Below are 17990 nucleotides of genomic sequence, written 5' to 3'. Positions count from 1 at the left end.
AGCAGCAGGAACAAACCAAGTACATACAGAAAACTAGATGTGAGAAGGAGAAGCCGTAGCCAACTTTTCACTCTGAGTTGCTTGTTTTTCTGTGTGTAATTTAGAGGATTTTGTAGGGGGCATCCAGTCGCAGCAGCCTCTGGCCCCCCAATTCCAATACAGGTTTGTCAGTTCATTTGCTACTGCTGAGATACAAAATTTCCCTTTCACCACCCTGATAAACTCCGGTCCATGTGAATCCTCACGAACCATGCTCAAAAAAGGAAATCCAACTGCACCAGGCATCTGTTTAACTGTCCCTGAGATCAGAAATCCAGGCTTTAAAGTATGGGCTGCCTGGAAGCATGAGACAGGATCAAGTAAATGTGATGGAATCAGCAGGTGAGGACTTCCAACTTAATAGTCGCCATGACAATGCAGGGCAATACAAGAATTTGGGGAGTGGAGAGTCAGTGTTTTTATAATATATGTAAGGTGGTGCCTACAGAAGTGTAGCTATGGAGGGGAGAGAGAGAGACAACATGTCCAGCACTGCCATAATTTAAACCTTAAGTTGAGCATTTAGAATTACAGGTGTGGCATCCAAAGAAAAGGGCAGATACAGTTACCAAGGGAATGCAAATGTTACAACTGTAAGAGCTCTAGGTGTGGACCATTTCCAGTGTCTCACACTCTGCCATACTGAAAATGAAGAAAAGAGACTGAAGAAAAATTGCATGGTGGAAGAGTAGAATTTTTGTTTGGAGGGGCAATGCCTTCATTTACCCCCCCCCCCCCCCCGCTACATTTCTGTGTGTCAGCAACTGTTTTTATTGCCTACTGTGCACTCTCTTTCTCTTTTCCTGATGTAGAACATGTGGCTGTGTACAGGTGTCTGATGATCTTTTGCTGGACTTGCAGCCTGCCGACATTTTGACAGGGGTTAAGGAGTCCATTCCCCTCCAGGAGAAGATGTTCCACTTGGCGTCATCTCGGGGGCTTACACATCCACATTCCCTGAGTAGATGTCTCAGCAATGTTTGCCTAATGGCAGGAATCCAATGGTGGGTAATGGGGTGCTGGATTGACACAGTCCCAACATCCATTCAGGATCCTTCTTCCTGGGGTGAGTCACCACACCAGGCCGCAGCCAGTATCTCTAGGCGTGCATGTCTCTTTTGGACTTTCAAAGAAGAAAACCACAGGCTGAGTGGTGGTGTCTGTCTGACAGGTCAGCACCTGGCTGCCTCTTTCTTGTGTAGCAGCAGACTTTCCCTGTGGCGATGGAGCAGAATTTGTCATTTGCCCTGGGGCAAGTGGAGTGTAGCAGGTAAGGTCTCTCAAAGATACTATGCCGTCTGAGGTGAAGACAAGATGGTACAGAAAGTGGCTGGAATAGTATGTGAACATTGCTGATGGAACATTGTTTTTCATTGCACCAAAGGAAATGAGATAGGTTAGTGGTCACTGGTCACAAGGGAGTTTACATGACACACAGCACTCTGTCCTCTAATATCTAGTCACTGTTCCTGCACACACTCAGCATTTGTCACTTCTTTCTGCTTAATGGTAGGCTTGGTCCTGAAGTGTTGCACAATAGAAGCCTTAGGTGGGAAAAGGTCAGAATGAATTCCCAAGATGGTGAGGAAAATGGCAGCCAAACTTCACTCTTTGACTAGCTGATGAAAGGAAGTGGCAATAACAATACAACAACAGAGACAGGTCAAAGCCTGAGACCGATGAGTTTGAGATGTGCTTGACGTTGGTTTAAGGAATTTTATCACAGGATCTCGACAGGTACTGTCTTTTCTGCTGGCAGAGAGAAAGAAAGGTTATGCTATTCTATACCTGCATATCACAGTCCTTTGGGAAGGAGTGAAGAATGTGTGGTCCAACAGATCTCTAATCAGCACATTCAGTGGTCAGGAATAGTGTCACGAGTGTCCTCTTCCTTTTCAAATGATTAGGAAATGCAGGTGTGAGATGTAGCTCAATTACTGAAGAAGGGCCACAACCAATTTAACCCCAAATTTTATATCTACTTACATGCAAATAAAACCTATAGAATTCAGTAGGGCTTACTTCTGAGTAGACATGTATAAGATTACAATTATGTTGGAATAAAAATCATCCTGGCCCCCACTGTCTCCAGCAACTCTGGCTAGGAGAGCACCCAAGCTACAAAACTGAACAAATGGGAATGGTAAGGGAGGTTTATACTATGGCAGTCCCCTCCTACCATCTGTTATCTCCAGCTTCCATTTTAGCTTCCATCTTCATATCTAGCTGATTTGGCCACTGCTCCAAGGTTCTGAGACCATCACAGCTCCTGGATTACTAGAAATAGGTATAGTTGATTTTATCAGCCTCAGACGCTTGAAACCAGATTTAGGTGCCCTGTCATAAAGCAGTGTGAGGCAACTACTTCAGCTACATCTTCTTCAGCTACCATTCCAGTCATTTCTTTTTGAAATTGTGAGCCGCTTTGAGTCCCAATTTTGGGAGGAGAGTGGGAAATAAATGAATGAATAAATAAATAAATTCCCTATCTTGAAGGAAAGAGGCTGCATCTACACTGCAGAATTAAGGCTGTTTCACACTGCTTTAACTGTCATTGCTCAAGGCTATGGAGTTCTGCAGTTTGTAGTTTTGTGAGATATTTAGCCTTCTCTGTCAGAGATCTCTGGTGCTACAACGAATTACAAATCCCCAAATCCCATAGGTTGCAGACATGACAGTTAAAGCAGAGTCAAACTGCATTAATTCTGCAGCATGGCATCAGCCAGAATCTTTGTGTGCCATGCTACTTCTCCTGAATTCCTTAAAATATGCTGCTTTTAGATGTTGGGGAATACTACAGTATTCAGTGAGTAATAAGAACATGTAGCTGCCAGTCCAGTAAGCTTTTGCATGAAGGGAATCAGTGTCAGGGTTGGGGGAACTGGGAGTGCCATGTTCTTCAAATTGTCCTGGACAAGCCCTGCTGAACACATTACTCCCAAACTGCAGACTGTCTCTTTCAGTACCTTCAGAACAGAATAACAATGGTAAAATAATAGAATATTGTTTGTACTCTACTAGATAACCTTCCAAAAAGCACCATCTTGAAACATACAAATCATATCTGCACAGGGTATAGGAGTGAGTGCAGGTAGGCTTGCTATGCATTGTGTCTGCTGAAATAAAACATGTGCACATTGGATTTTACTTGTTTTCACTTGCTGACTGACAAAAAGATCTGATTTATTCTCTCAGTTCATTCCAGAGGTATACAGAAAAATCACAGAGATAATTTAATGAATGTTTTGTATACAGCAGGAGAAAGAGCTCAAACACTGCCAAGTGGTGAGTTTCAAAGAACTTGTTCTTTATTGGTACATGTCTGTATAATGATATTTTTTAAAGCTAGCTTTGGATGCCACTGGTAAGTACCAAGTAACTTTTCAGGGATATTTTTTTTCTTGCGCCCAAGAGCTTTAGGATGGGCTTTACCTGTTGACCTGCTTCCTGTCATGCATCTGATAAAGGCATAAGTGCCTAGTTTTAAAAAAAGAGGGCATGGCAGACCAGGGTACTGTTTTTTTTTTTTTTTTTTTTTTTTTTTTTGGCACTAGTGAGAAATTTAATTATTACTAGTCAAGTAAGAGAATGAATCACTATTTGAAAATGGAATGCTAGACTAACAATTCAGTAATAAAGGACAAGTAATGGCAACATCTGAAATTAATGTTTCTGCAAGCCTGGAACATTCAGGAATAAACCACAATTTTTTGTAGAAGAAGGGATGTTCATTAATATAAAGGAATTTGGCTCCAGTGAAAATGGAGCCCATTGGGAATGGCTGGGGAAGAACAGGATGGCCAACAGTCTATGAAGCCAGGAAGTGGAGCCACTTAATGGTGGGTTTTGACCTTATCCTTTTCTCTTGCAATGTTAGTTAAAACATTTAAGCACCACACTACAAATTCCTTCATTCTTGCTTATCACCTAACTTTTTCCACTGGTTCAGCAGGTTTTTCAGCTACCCTGTTGAGAAGTGGGGGCAGGCTGCATACCATTTGCATCCAATTGCCCTCTAGTTAGACCACCATCCAAGGGTATGAAACCACAGACATAGGAGTTTATCACACTGGGTCTAATTTCAGCAGTAAAGAGAGATTAAAGCACATTTAAAGCATCCCGCAAATAAAGCAAAAATGACGAGTATAAGAAATGCTCTCTTCTCAGTCTTCTGAAACAAATGACTTTTCCTGTAGTGCAGTGGTTCCCAAACTGTGGGTCGGGACCCCTTTGGGGGTCGAATGACCCTTTCACAGGGGTTGCCTAAGACCATTGGAAAACACATATTTGCATGTAGCAATGAAAATAATTGTATGGTTGAGGGTCACTACAACATGAGGAACTGTATTAAAGGGTCCTGGCATTAGGAAGGTTGAGAACCACTGCTGTAGTGGTTTCAAGACAAGATGAGCTGGCAGCCTGCTGTTCTGATCTTCTTGTAAGCCAGGAGTGGAGAACCTGTGGTCCTCCAGATGCTGTTGATCTTTAATTCCCACCAGCCCTTATCAGCATAGGCAATAGTGAGGGATAGCAGGAGCTATAGTCTTTCAACCACAAATTCTCCTTTCCCACTGTAAATTATGCTTGGGGAAAGAGAAAGCCTTTACTAATGTCCAAAAGAGAAAGACTCCTACCAATGTCCAAGACATGATCACCAAGAGTGGGTTGAACCTCCGTAGAGAAAAAATGTGGTGCTATGGAAGTTCATTTCTTTGTTCAAGGCCTCTTGAGTCTTTGGGGACAGGGGGCACATGTCCTGCCACCCACAACCAGCACACATACATAAGGCTGGTCACCTGCCCAACTTCACTCTTTGAACTGCAGCCACATCACGTCCCCCTGGAGTGGCCAATCTGGAACTTTTAGGAGATGTTTGCCTAAAAGCTGCTCTTAGAGGTTGCTTGTCCAGGCTTTGTAGGAGGAGGTACTGTTCCTGTCCCTCTTCTTCCTCTAGGCAACTGAGGCTACAGTGGGCTTCACTGTTAGGCTGCATCTACACTGCAGAAATAATCCAGTTTGAATCATAGGATCATAGAATCACAGAGTTGGAAGAAACCACAAGGGTTGAGACCACTTTAACTGTCATAGCTCAGTGCTATGGAATTCTGGGACCTGTAGTTGTGTGATACATTTAGCCTTCTGTCAGAGATCTCTGGTGTCACAACAAACTACCCAGAATCCCATAGCATTAAGCCATGGTAATTAAAGTGGTGTCTACCTGAATTATTTCTGCAGTGTGGATGCAGCCTAAAACAGCCCTCACTATTAGGAAGTTTCTCCTGCTCCAAATGGGTACAATTGCTTCCCTGGATGTGGACACCGAACTTGTGCTCATGCAGCCTAGAATTGCATTAATCTTTTCTTACTGACACATCACAATGCTGATCCGTTTTTAGTTTTTTATCTACTAAGATGGCCCAAATTGTCTGGGCCTCTGTTGCTTCCAAACCAAGGATTGCTCATTCCATATCTGTGCATCTGACTTTTCTTGCTTCAAGGGAAAGAATTTTGCATTGATCCCCATAGAAATTCATTTTGTTTGTTTTAACCAATTTTATCTGTTTCAAAGTCATTTTATTTGTCAGAATTAATTTTATTTGTTAACTTCACCCTGAATTTTTATTCTGCCTTTTAGTGTATTAGCTACCTCTCCCAATTTGGTGTTCTCTGCAGATCTGACAATTATTCCTTCTGCTCTTTCATCCAAGTTGTTTATAAAATTGTTGAACAAAGCTGGGCATAGAAGAAAACCTTGCATTTGTAACTTTCATCCAGGATGGCAAGGAACCATTGGTGAGCATTTTGGGCGTGGCAATGTATCCCACATGTTTTTGTTTCTTTTGACCAAGAGTATTAAAAGAACTGGCAAAACTAATCTCCAACTACTGCCAATAATTTTTTAGAGTTCCTAGAGAACAGGAGAAGTCCCAACAAACTGGACGAGGGTAATGTTGTCCCATATTCAAAAAATGGGGGAAAAGAGGATCCAAATAATTACTGACATCAATGCCAAGAAAGATTCTAGTGCATCATTAAACAGACAGTCTGTGAACACTTAGAAAGGAAAAATGTGATCACTAGAAATCAATATGGGTTTCTCAAAAACAACTCATGCCAGACTACTCTCGTCTCTTTTTTGATAGAGTTACAAACTTGGTAGATAAAGAGAATGCTGTGGCTATAGCATATCTTGATTTCATTAAGAACTTTGACAAAGTCCCTCATTATATTCTTGCAAAAAAAAGCCATTTAAAAATGGGTTAGAAAAAAACTACTGTTAAGTGGATCTGTAGTTGGTTGACAGTGTTAGTTAACATCTTTATCAATGACTTGGATGATGGAATAGAGGGCATGCTTATCAAATTTGCAGCTGACACTAAATTAGGAGGGATAGCTGATGCTTCAGAAAACAGGATCAGAATTTGAAATGACCTTGACAAATTAGATAGTTGAGCCCAAACTAACAAAATGAGTTTTACCAGGGAGAAATGTAGGGGACTAAAGTTGGATAGTAAAAATGAAATACAACAGATATAGCATGAATGACACCTGGCTTGATGGCAATACATGAAAAAGGGATCTAGAAGTCCTAGTGGACTGCATGCTGAATATAAATCAGCAATGTGATATGGCAACTAAGAAAATCAATGCAACTCTAGGCTGCATCTATGGAGGAATAGTGTCTAGATCGAGAGAAGTAATAGTACTGCTCTAGTTTCCTTTGGTCAGAGCTCAGCTGGAATACTGTGTCCAATTCTGGGCATCACCATTTAACAAGGATGTGAACAAGCTGGAGCATGTCCAGAGGAGAATGACCAATATAGTGAAATGTTTGGATACCATGCCCTGTGAGGAGAGGCTTAGGGAGCTGGGTATGTATATCCTGGAGAAGAGAAAGTTAGGAGGTGGCATGATAGCCATTTTTAAAATATTTGAAAGTATGTCATATGGAAGAAGGAACAAATTTGCTGCTGCTGCAGAAACTAGGACACAGAGCAATGGATTCAAGCTACAGAAAAAGAGATTCCATCTAAACAAGAACTTTCTGATATTAAGAACAGTTTGATTGTGGAACATGATGCCTTGGAGGGTGATGGAGTTTCTTTTTTTTTGGAGATTTTCAGAGCAGTCAATTCAAACTACAGGAAAAGAGATCCTACCGAAACATTCAGTGAGTGCTATTTGACAACGGAACATGCTGCCTGGGAGAGTGGTAGAGCCCTTTCCTTTGGAGGTCTTTAAGCAGGGGCTGGATGGCCATCTGTCTGGAGTGCTTTGGCTGTGTCTTCCTGCATGGCAAGGGGTTGGAATAGATGGGCCTTGTGGTTTCTTCCAGCTCTATGATTCTTTTATTTGAATGTATCTTTTTTATTATTTATTTATTTATTTTCAAATTTTAAACTGCTGCAATCCCAGGGTTTGTTATGGACACACCATTTTTATAAAATGTACACAGATGAGACGAATCTGATTTCTTCATTCTCATGATTCTACTCAGGACTTAGAAAAGTAGCTCTTTTGATCAGAACACCCAGAATATCTCAGGCCCTGTACAAACCGGCCTTAAAGGCCAACTTGGGAGTGGAGTCAAGGAATAGTGTTCACATGATGCATGCCCCGACTTCGCCCTAGGGTGGTGTGATGCTGTGCACCACTCCACATGGTTCATGGCATCCCAGCACTCCTCTTGCACTGCATTCACATGATACAGCACCAAAGGAGAACAGTAAAGCCATGGCGCCACAACTATCGTGGCCCTGCAAAGGCCAGATCTGGCTGTAAAAGGGGCAGCTGCAGGCTGCCCCTTTGGGGAGGTCTGCACAGCCCCTCAGTTGGCTGGGGGACTCTGACAGTTGTGGACCTTTCTTAGCTCTGGTTTTCTACAATGATTTTTCATATTCTGTTGCTCACCCTGGTCTTTTCTGCATAGTGCAAGGATCTTATTTTCAGACTGAGGCCCCCCTCCCAAAGGAGACTGAGGGGCAAAAGGAAAGGGAGGTGCTCAGCATAGATGTAATTAGGGGAGCCACCTCGGCAAAGAGGGCGCCAGTGTCTGTGATACTCCCTTTAATTTTGCTGCTTTGCTCTTGAATGTAATTAGGGATGCTGAGGCTTTGCTGGTGGCATCACTGTGGAGCCTTGCCCTGGGCCCATTGCTTTCGGTGCCCCCCGTGTTGCTTGTCGCCATGGGGGATTTACTCCTTGCTTGAGAGTTCTTTGTATTTAAAGGCTTAGTACAGAGTCGCCAAGTCTCAGCCTACTAAGAGCAGAGAACCGTGCGTGCCTTCAGAGCAGCCCCTGAATACATTGTCTGTTCTCTTAGCTTGAAAATAAAGGCACAAGGGAGAGGTCCTAGGCAAGCTCCCCTTATCTCATAGTCAAGGGATTACATCTTGTCATTACAGGATTAAGACAAATATGGAGAGCTCAACAGAGCATGTGTGCACGTGGGCATGTATGCCACAGCCTGACCAAGGGGGTGTTCTCACTTAAGATTTGAAACGATTTAAAATACAACGTTTTTAATAAAACCGATTCAAAATAACCCTGGTCTTATCCCGCGTTCCGAATCGCTTTTATTCTTCGTTCCTATCTGGTTTTTTAAATCGAAGTTTTTACCTGCTAGCGTTCCTACTTGGCATGAAATCGGTGTTTAAATAAATCGATTTTTCTCCTCCATACCTTATTTGGAGCTGTCAATCAATAGTACGTCAGAATGACGTAACGTTAATCCGGAATATTTGGAAGTGATTTATCTTCTGGCATCGTTTCCATTTCATTGACCATTTGTGAATTGATGTATTTTTGGTGGATTTTTTTTTCCAAATGGACCAATGAAGGCGCTTAATCGCTCAAACGTCCTCTTCTGCGTCTCCCCATATTACCTGCCATAACTCAGTGCTAGGGAATCCTGGGAATGGTAGTTTATTATGGCACCAGCACTCTCTGGCAGAGGAGGATAAATGTCTCACAAACACAACAGTTCCCATAATTAGTACTGAGCCAGGGCAGGTTAAGGGGTCTCAAACTGTATTATTTCTACAGTGGGTTTGGAACTACAGATGAGGGTTTTTTCATAAATTAAAAAAGTTGTTACTTTATAATTACCTTATATACACACACACACACACACACACACACTCATATGCAAACACACACACAAATATATATGTGTATATATACCTATATGTTTGTGTGTGTATGCATTTATATATATATGCATGTGTGTGTGTGAGTATTCATATATAATCGTGTGTGTGTGTGTCTGTCTGTCTGTCTGTAGTGTGTGTGTGTGTGTGTGTGTTTGCCAAATCGCATCAAGGAGGAGAAGGCAGTGGGTTTCAGTGGGTAGAGACTGTTCTGCATCCAAAGCCCAGGGTTGGAAAATGGGATCAAGGAGGAGAAGGCAGTGGGTTTCAGTGGGTAGAGACTGTTCTGCATCCATAGCCCAGGGTTGGAAAATGGGATCAAGGAGGAGAAGGCAGTCAGTTTAAATGGGATAGAGACACAAGACAGAAAAGGGGAAAAGAGAACGATCCCAGCGGCAAGAGGCTACAGTCAAAAAATAGATAAAGGGACAAGAGCAAGGGTGAGAAAGCAGGAGAGAAAACAGAGCGTGGGGTAAAGACCTAAGAGAGAGGAGAGAGTGAAAGCCAAATAAAGCAAGAGCAAGAGATGTCCCAAGACAGCCAGGGAAAATCCCTTCAGAGAGCCCAGAGATCAATGAAGGAGGCTGCTGGAAAAGCAGGGAGGGAGCACTCTTCCCAAAGATTCTCTTTCCAGGGTTGGAGGAGAAGGCAGTTTCCATTTGAGAAAGGGAGGGAGAAAGGCTCTATCCCCCCCCCCCCCCATTGATCAGAGCCCTTCCCTGCCTGGGCAAGATCAGATGCCTCCTCGTGAGGAGCCTTCCCTTCCCTGCCTGGGCGAGATCAGATGCCTCCTCACGAGGAGCCTTCCCTTCCCTGCCTGGGCGAGATCAGATGCCTCCTCGTGAGGAGCCTTCCCTTCCCTGCCTGGGCGAGATCAGATGCCTCCTCGCGAGGAGCCTTCCCTTCCCTGCCTGGGCGAGATCAGATGCCTCCTCACGAGGAGCCTTCCCTTCCCTGCCTGGGCGAGATCAGATGCCTCCTCGTGAGGAGCCTTCCCTTCCCTGCCTGGGCGAGATCAGATGCCTCCTCGCGAGGAGCCTTCCCTTCCCTGCCTGGGCGAGATCAGATGCCTCCTCACGAGGAGCCTTCCCTTCCCTGCCTGGGCGAGATCAGATGCCTCCTCGTGAGGAGCCTTCCCTTCCCTGCCTGGGCGAGATCAGATGCCTCCTCGCGAGGAGCCTTCCCTTCCCTGCCTGGGCGAGATCAGAGCCCAAGCGGGCAGGGAATGCCTCTTCGAGAGGAGGCTTCCCTTCCTGCCTCTCCTCCGTTAGAAATGGGCTCTCCCCACACAGAGGGGAGGTTGCAATCCACCGGGGGAAGCCTTGTAGTCCTTTGGCAGATGCAGGCGCTTGAGCAGCTGGGACTTCAGGCGCTTAAAGCGCTGAAGAGATTAAGCGCCTGTAAACCATTAAAATAAAAAATAAAAAAAAATCCTTATCTATTATTGAAAGACCACAGCGGACAAAGGGGTGAGGGAAGCAAAAATGGCGACAGCCACGATGGATGGGGACAGAAAGGGCAACTCCCCCAAGGCCAGCCCCATCGCACTCCGCTCCTCCCATCCAGCTAACCCAATTTCAAAGGCTGTCGTTCCTATTTAAATGCTCCAGTTCCTATCCCGATTCAAGGGGAAAATGTAGGTTCGACCCTAGTACTTTTTTAACGCGCGTTAAATGACGAAAACACGATTCAAAATTTTAAACCGCTCTACGATTCGAATTGTAGTGGGGATGATTGCGGGTTGCTCTAGAACCGTTCTAGGTTTAAATCGGATCCTAGTAGGAACGCCACTCCTAGGATTCGCTTCAGAACGTGGGGTTTCCCCTAGTGAGAACAACCTCCAAGTCATTTTTTGGACTACAGCTTGCAGTATCCACCAGCCAGTATGCTGGCCATGCTGGAAAGAGGATTCTGAGAGTTGTAATCCCCAAAAACCTCTGAGGCACACTTGGGGGTGGGGTGGGGGTGGGGGTAAAAGAAGAAGAGATTTTATGTATACTTCCTACCAGAAGAAATTCTTGTTCTGACTGTGACTTAAACAAAGAGTTCATCCGGGTTGGTCTAAAGCATGGATGGGCAACTGTGGAATGCTAGAAGGCCACACTGGTTTCCAGGAGACCTCGAGGGCCACACCTCTCCACCACATCCCCTGCAAAAAGAAAAGACCAAAAAGTGTGTGTGGGGGGGGATCTGCTGCAAATGGCCCCCAAACACTCTTTGGGGGCATGGGGGAATTTTCAACATTAGGGGGGATGCTTTTCTGGGCCATTTTAGGCCTGTTCAGTACCCTTTAAAAATATTTTCCATAATCTAGTTTGGCCCATAGGCTCAACAAAATGTGGCAGAAATGCTTCTGATTATCCCAAGAGGGCATTTAGGGACCCACGTTTTATTTTATTTTTTTAATTCACAAAATGTTTCCAGCCATGGTGGAAATGCTCTCTACATCCCAGGGGCCATTCGGGAGTATTTCATAGCAAAAACATGGAGCCCTGGGAGGCCCTGAAGAGAAGCTTAAAAATGTAGTCCACCCCTAGTCTCAACAAATGTGAACTTTTGGGGGTTTCCTTGTGGCTATCATCTCTGCATCCACTCATTCCATACTTCTGGTATGGGGGTTTGCACTGGAATGTTTCCAAAATCATGGTTTGCTGAGGTGATCCTGTGATTTGAAGGGCAAACTTCAAATGGCTTTTTATTGCCATCATCCGAGGCTGATGGGGGGAATCCCCTCTAATAGAAGCAACATGGGGGTTTCTTGGCAAGGCAGTTTCTACACCAGGAAAATATCACCCAAACAGTGTAATGTAGATGCTCATAATTTGATTGACATTTTTTTAAAAATGGCAACTTCATTTTAAATGGATACAAATGGTAATGTGAACATCAACAGGGTTAAATTGCCATGGAGAAATTTGATTGGGATAAATGTAGTGGGGACTCATTTGGTATTGCATCATCAAATCTTGGCATAAAAATGTGAGTGTGAATGCGGCTGGAGTTATAAATGTACTGCTGATAGCACATAGCACTTAAAATAGTGCTGTATTCCCTATTACAATCTCATCATGTTTGTCACATGGGCCTAACATGAACATATCTGTAGGCCCAAGTATGATCCCTGATTTAGCAAATGCCCTGCTTCTCCTTGCAATTTCCCCTTTAATTCAGTGGTTGTCAAATGGTGAGGATGCAAGAGTTGCTCAGGTTGCTCAGGGTTGGAAGCTCAGATCCCTCCTCCTCCTCTTCCGCATCCCAATTTTTTTATGTGTAAAATTTACATATGAATTGCGTTAAATATTGAATTTACTTAAATAAATCTTTTCTAATTTGAATGATGTTATTTTCTTTATAAACTGTTAAAGTATGAATGTACATTAATGTGCTAATGAAAATACGCACACTAAATTAAACAAAATGCTTTTATTTGTATACTACATTGAGAAGAAGGGTTGACGTCCACATGTAGATGTAAAGGGAGGTCCAAGGATAAAATGTTTGAGTACCATTGCTTTAATTAATAGCTTCTGTCATATCCTTCTATTTTGAAATTGCTTCAGATTCCCTGCTTCTGTTCTTTTTAATTTATCGCTTCCAGTTCACTCTCATGATTATGAAATTCTTAACCTGCACTTCAGTAGATACCTCAGATTTCGTGCCTGAAATAACTGATATCTGAACTAATATCACTACAGAACCACTACAATCTTTAAACAGACAACAGAAAAATATGCAATTTGGGGGCTGCAAAAAGGAAATAATAAAATAACACCCCCGACACACAAGCTCTAAGCGAGGGACAGAAGTTGATTAATAAAGATACAATTCAAGAATGTCATGGCCACCTTCTAGAACAGGAAGATGCTAAATGAAGGGTCACAAGTCAAGGAGTAGAAGTCATTTTAAATTGCAATGCAAAGTAGGAAACCATTAATTAAAGGATTAGTTAAGGTAAAACTCCAGTCATTTACCAGCTCACATTGGCATTGCAATTGCATTTTTAAGTCTAACAAAATAATTGCAAATCAAATCTGAAGAAAAGAAGGAAGGGCAATACAGAAACTACTGGATCCCAGGGACTTGGCAATTACATTGTTTAGATTCTCTGTAAAAGTGGAACAAATATGTGATAAACATTGTGGAGGAGAAAGGTGATGTGGAAGCACCCTGAGACTATTTGTTACACACATAAATTTCCAGCCAGTGCTGACTGAAAAGATAACTCAGGTTTAAAACCAAAAGAAGAAACTGTGTGGATTTTTTTCATCCCCTGTCTTCTTGCTTCCTATTGCCACCCTATTTATTGTGCCATCCTGCAGGAATATTGATTTTTGCAGAGGAATGGGATGCATTCCCCATCTTCCCCTCAGAAATGAGGATGAACTAACAAGAGGGTCCATGTAGTAGGAAATAATGGTAAGTAAGAAAGACTGAATGGAACTCCCTCTTGAAGCTCTCAGCAGCTGCTTTGTGTGGGAGCTGCCAAGCCTTGACATTTTTCCATTTTGCTTTAAGGGAACAGAGGTTGCTGCTTGAGCGGAAACCTTTCATCCACTAAAGTGGAAGATTAAACAGTATCCCAGGAGATGCTCCCAGAACTTGGAAAAGTTACTTTCTTGTACTACAACTGTCAGAATTCCTCAGTGAGCTGTGGGGCACACTAGCAATAATAGCCCTCCAAAGTGACTTTTTCAAGCTTTGGCTTCTACTCACTTTTTTGAACTGATGGGAGTACAGGAAATATCATCACCCCCTCCCTCTTTTTTCCCCTTCCTCATTAGATTGAGCTGAAAATATCTGTGCTACAAGTATCAGCCTGAAGCTATGGGTAGCCATGAAGAACAAAGAGGCACAGAGAAGAGACTGGCAGAAGGCTGGGTGCAGTGTGTATGAAGGGAGGAATAATCACATTCCTTTGTTATTTGGTGAGTGTCCAGCACTGAGAGCTCAAATGATCTGGTATCCGTCTCATCCAACACTTCCATGCAGAAATGAAATTGCTTTCTGGCTCACACCACCAGATTATCTCTGTAGAAAGCCAGTCCTCTGATTCTCACTTCTTCTGATACTTGTCCCTCCTTATTATGTATTCCAGGCTATCATCTTTTTCTATGAATTGCTCACTTTCTCCAATATCACTCTTTGCCTCTCCTGCCAATCCTCCACCCTCATGACAACATGATATGAGAAGTATGATTCCCAATTTTTGCCTTGGGCTGTACTGGATGATCACTAGTAGCCAGTTAGGACAAGTACAAAGGAGAGTGAATGCATGGCTAGCTGCCAAAGGCAGATGAATTCAAAGAGGGTCCAATGCTCACCCCCATCCAGGATAAGGATCCTTGGAACATGAAGAATATAGAAATCGAAGCTCATAACTGCACACTAAGACATCTCCAGGCCATTTTCATGTTGGCAATAGCTGTTCACCAGCTATTATAGACTTCAGCCTACTTCCTCAGATGCATGTTTGGAGTGGAAAACACAAACACAAACCTATGTAAGCCATTTGTGTGTGAGAATGTCAATTCAAATAAGCTATTTGTATGAGAGAATATCAGTTCAAATTGAAATTGGAATTGCCATTCTGACACACAAATAGTTTGTATGTCACAAACACAAAGGAGGACAAAGCACCACAAAATGCAGGTCATTTGAGAAAAATGCAGGATATTACCAAATAAAAGCTAAAAACAATAATATAAATGTATATTCATGCTTCTTAGTCATGATCAAAATGGAGGACATTTTGAAATTCCTGCTGGGTAGTAGGTTGAAATGTAGGACATATCCAGGAAAAGGAGGACATCTAGTCACCCTGGAAAGAGTAGTCCAGGTCTGAGCAGAGTTCCAGGCAACAGGCAGTCAAGGTTCAAGGCAACAGCAAGGCATTTCCCGAGCATGAAGGATGGTTGTCAACCATGCTAGACTGAGGAAAGTGCTGGGATATTTGTAGCCCGTCTCAGTTTTGAGGTGTTCTCTGTTAGGAGCCTGCTTCCTACTTAACCACAGAGAACACCATTGTCTTTCTTTTTCTTGGCATCTCTCTGTGGGAGTAGGCCCTGGTAAGTTTGGCTCAGGTGGATGGAAACCTTCCTCCTGGGAAGTTGGTCCCAGTACTGGTTGTAGGCTTATCTTCAAAGACTGTTGGAGTGACATCAAATAGACAAATTAGTGTGGGATCAGAGTAGGTCAATGAGGATAGAAATTGGTATGGGGAACAAATTATATGAGGAAAGGTTGAAAGAGCTCAGCATGTTCAGCTTCTTGCAGAGAGGACTGAAGAATGACATGATCATACTTTTTAAATATCTCAAAGAGGAGTGTGCTGGCTTGTTTTCTGTTGCCTCAGAGAGTGGAACTAGACCTAATGGTTTTAGGTTGCAGGAGGGTAGATTTTGATTAAACATTAGAAGGAATGTCTTGACAGTAATAGTAGTTCAGTGATGGAACCAATTACTTAGGGAGGTGGTGGAGTCTCCTTCTCTGGGCATCTTCAGAAAGAGGCAGGACAGCTACTTACTGGGGATGCTGTAGTTGGAGATCCTGCATTAAGCAGGGGTTGGACCTGATGAGGCTCCTTCCAGCTCACTGAGATTTTGTGACTCATCACCTCTCATATTCTTAGCCAATACTTCAGGGTAGGCAAGGTGTGGCCCCCCAGACACTGATGTCCTACCACTCTGTTCAGCCCTAGTCAACATAGTCAAAAGAATCCTGGCAGTGGCAGTCCAACAACATCTGGAGGGCTGCTCTCTGCCTACCTTATAAAACACAATTTATTTAAAGACCACTCTTTGTGTATGGCAACTGCAATGCTCTTTGAATACAAGATAGATCTGCAAAATATATTGGAGTCTGAAGAAGAAGAAGAAGAATCATAGAATCATAGAATCATAGAATCGTAGAGTTGGAAGAGACCACTAGGGCCATCCAGTCCAACCCCCCTGCCATGCAGGAAATCCAAATCAAAGCATCCCTGACAGATGGCCATCCAGCCTCTGTTTAAAGACGTCCAAGGAAGGAGACTCTATCACCCTCCGAGGAAGTGCATTCCACTGCCGAACAGCCCTTACTGTCAGGAAGTTCCTCCTAATGTTCAGGTGGAATCTCTTTTCCTGGAGCTTGCATCCATTGTTCCGGGTCCTGTTCTCTGGAGCAGCAGAAAACAAGCTTGCTCCCTCCTCAATATGACATCCTTTCAAATATTTAAACAGGGCTATCATATCACCTCTTAACCTTCTTTTCTCCAGGCTAAACATCCCCAGCTCCCTAAGTCGTTCCTCATAGGGCATGGTCTCCAGACCCTTCACCATTTTTGTCGCCCTCCTTTGGACATGCTCCAGTTTCTCAATGTCCTTTTTGAATTGTGGCGCCCAGAACTGGACACAATATTCTAGGTGGGGCCTGACCAAAGCAGAATACAGTGGCACTATTACTTCTCTTGATCTAGACACTATACTTCTATTGATGCAGCCTAAAATAGCATTGGCCTTTTTAGCTGCCGCATCACACTGTTCACTCATGTTCAACTTGTGGTCTGCTTGGACTCCTAGATCCCTTTCACACGTAGTTTCATTCAGCCAGGTGTCACCCATCCTATATCTGTGCATTTTATTTTTCCGCCCTAAGTGCAATACCTTACATTTCTCTGTGTTGAATTTCATTTTGTTAGCTTGGGCCCAGCTTTCTAGTCTATTCAGGTCATTTTGAATCTTGATCCTGTCCTCTGGGGTATTAGCTATTCCCCCTAATTTGGTGTCATCTGCAAATTTGATAAGTATGCTCCCAATTCTGTCATCCAGGTCATTGATAAAGATGTTGAATAGCACTGGGCCCAGGACAGAGCCCTGTGGGACCCCACTGGTCACTTCTCTCCAGGATGAAAGGGAGCCATTGTTGAGCACCCTTTGGGTTCGGCCGGTCAACCAATTACAGATCCATTTAACAGTTCCTTTGTCTAGCCCACATTTTACAAGCTTGTTTGCAAGAATGTCATGGGAAACCTTGTCAAAGTCCTTACTGAAATCAAGATATACTATATCCACAGCATTCCCTTCATCTACCAAGCTGGTAATTTTGTCAAAGAAAGAGATTAGATTTGTCTGGCATGACTTGTTTCTCTGAAACCCATGTTGACTTTTTGTGATTATGGCATTGCCTTCTAGATGTTCACAGACTCTCTGTTTAATGATCTGCTCCAGAATCTTTCCTAGAACTGATGTCAGACTAACTGGACGATAATTGTTGGGATCCTCTTTTTTCCCCTTTTTGAAGATGGGGACAACGTTTGCCCTTCGCCAGTCTGCTGGGATCTCTCCTGTTCTCCAGGAGTTTTCAAATATGATTGCCAATGGCTCCGATATTACTTTTGCCAGTTCTTTTAATACCCTTGGATGGAGTTCATCTGGTCCCGGAGACTTACATTCATTTAGATTAACAAGGTGTTCCTCTACTATCTCTTTACTTATTCTGTGCTGAAATTCCCCTATTCTGTCCTCTGCTCCATTATCCTCAGGTTGAGCACCCTTTGCCTTTTCTGAGAAGACTGAGGCAAAGAAGGTGTTGAGTAATTCTGCCTTTTCTCTATCTCCTGTTAGCATTTTGCCATCTTCTCCACGCAGTGGCCCTACCGTTTCCTTCTTCTTCCTCTTGCTGCGGACATATCCAAAAAAGCCCTTTTTATTGTTCTTAACCTCTCTAGCAAGCCTGAGTTCATTCTGCGCTTTAGCTTTTCTGACTTTACCCCTACACATGCCTGCTATTTCTTTGAATTCCTTTTTCGTGATTTCCCCCTTTTTC

At 43.3% G+C, this 17990-nt stretch overlaps 1 protein-coding gene across 1 annotated transcript in view; it reads left to right on the top strand.

Moving 5' to 3' along the window:
- Window positions 1-250: 250 nt before the first annotated feature.
- Window positions 251-17990, top strand: part of COL7A1 (collagen type VII alpha 1 chain) — a 198980-nt gene continuing 181240 nt past the window's right edge. Inside the window, exons 1-2 of the mRNA XM_089512980.1 lie at window positions 251-381; window positions 852-1000. Of these exons, the coding sequence (XP_089369106.1) occupies window positions 251-381; window positions 852-1000 (280 nt within the window). The remainder of the gene's footprint in view (window positions 382-851; window positions 1001-17990) is intronic.

Source organism: Sceloporus occidentalis, unplaced genomic scaffold, assembly GCF_023333645.1.
Source record: "Sceloporus occidentalis isolate IW3139 unplaced genomic scaffold, rSceOcc1.0.p SCAF_1, whole genome shotgun sequence".
Taxonomy (NCBI): Eukaryota; Metazoa; Chordata; class Lepidosauria; order Squamata; family Phrynosomatidae; genus Sceloporus; species Sceloporus occidentalis.
This window is presented reverse-complemented; position numbering and strand designations above follow the sequence as displayed.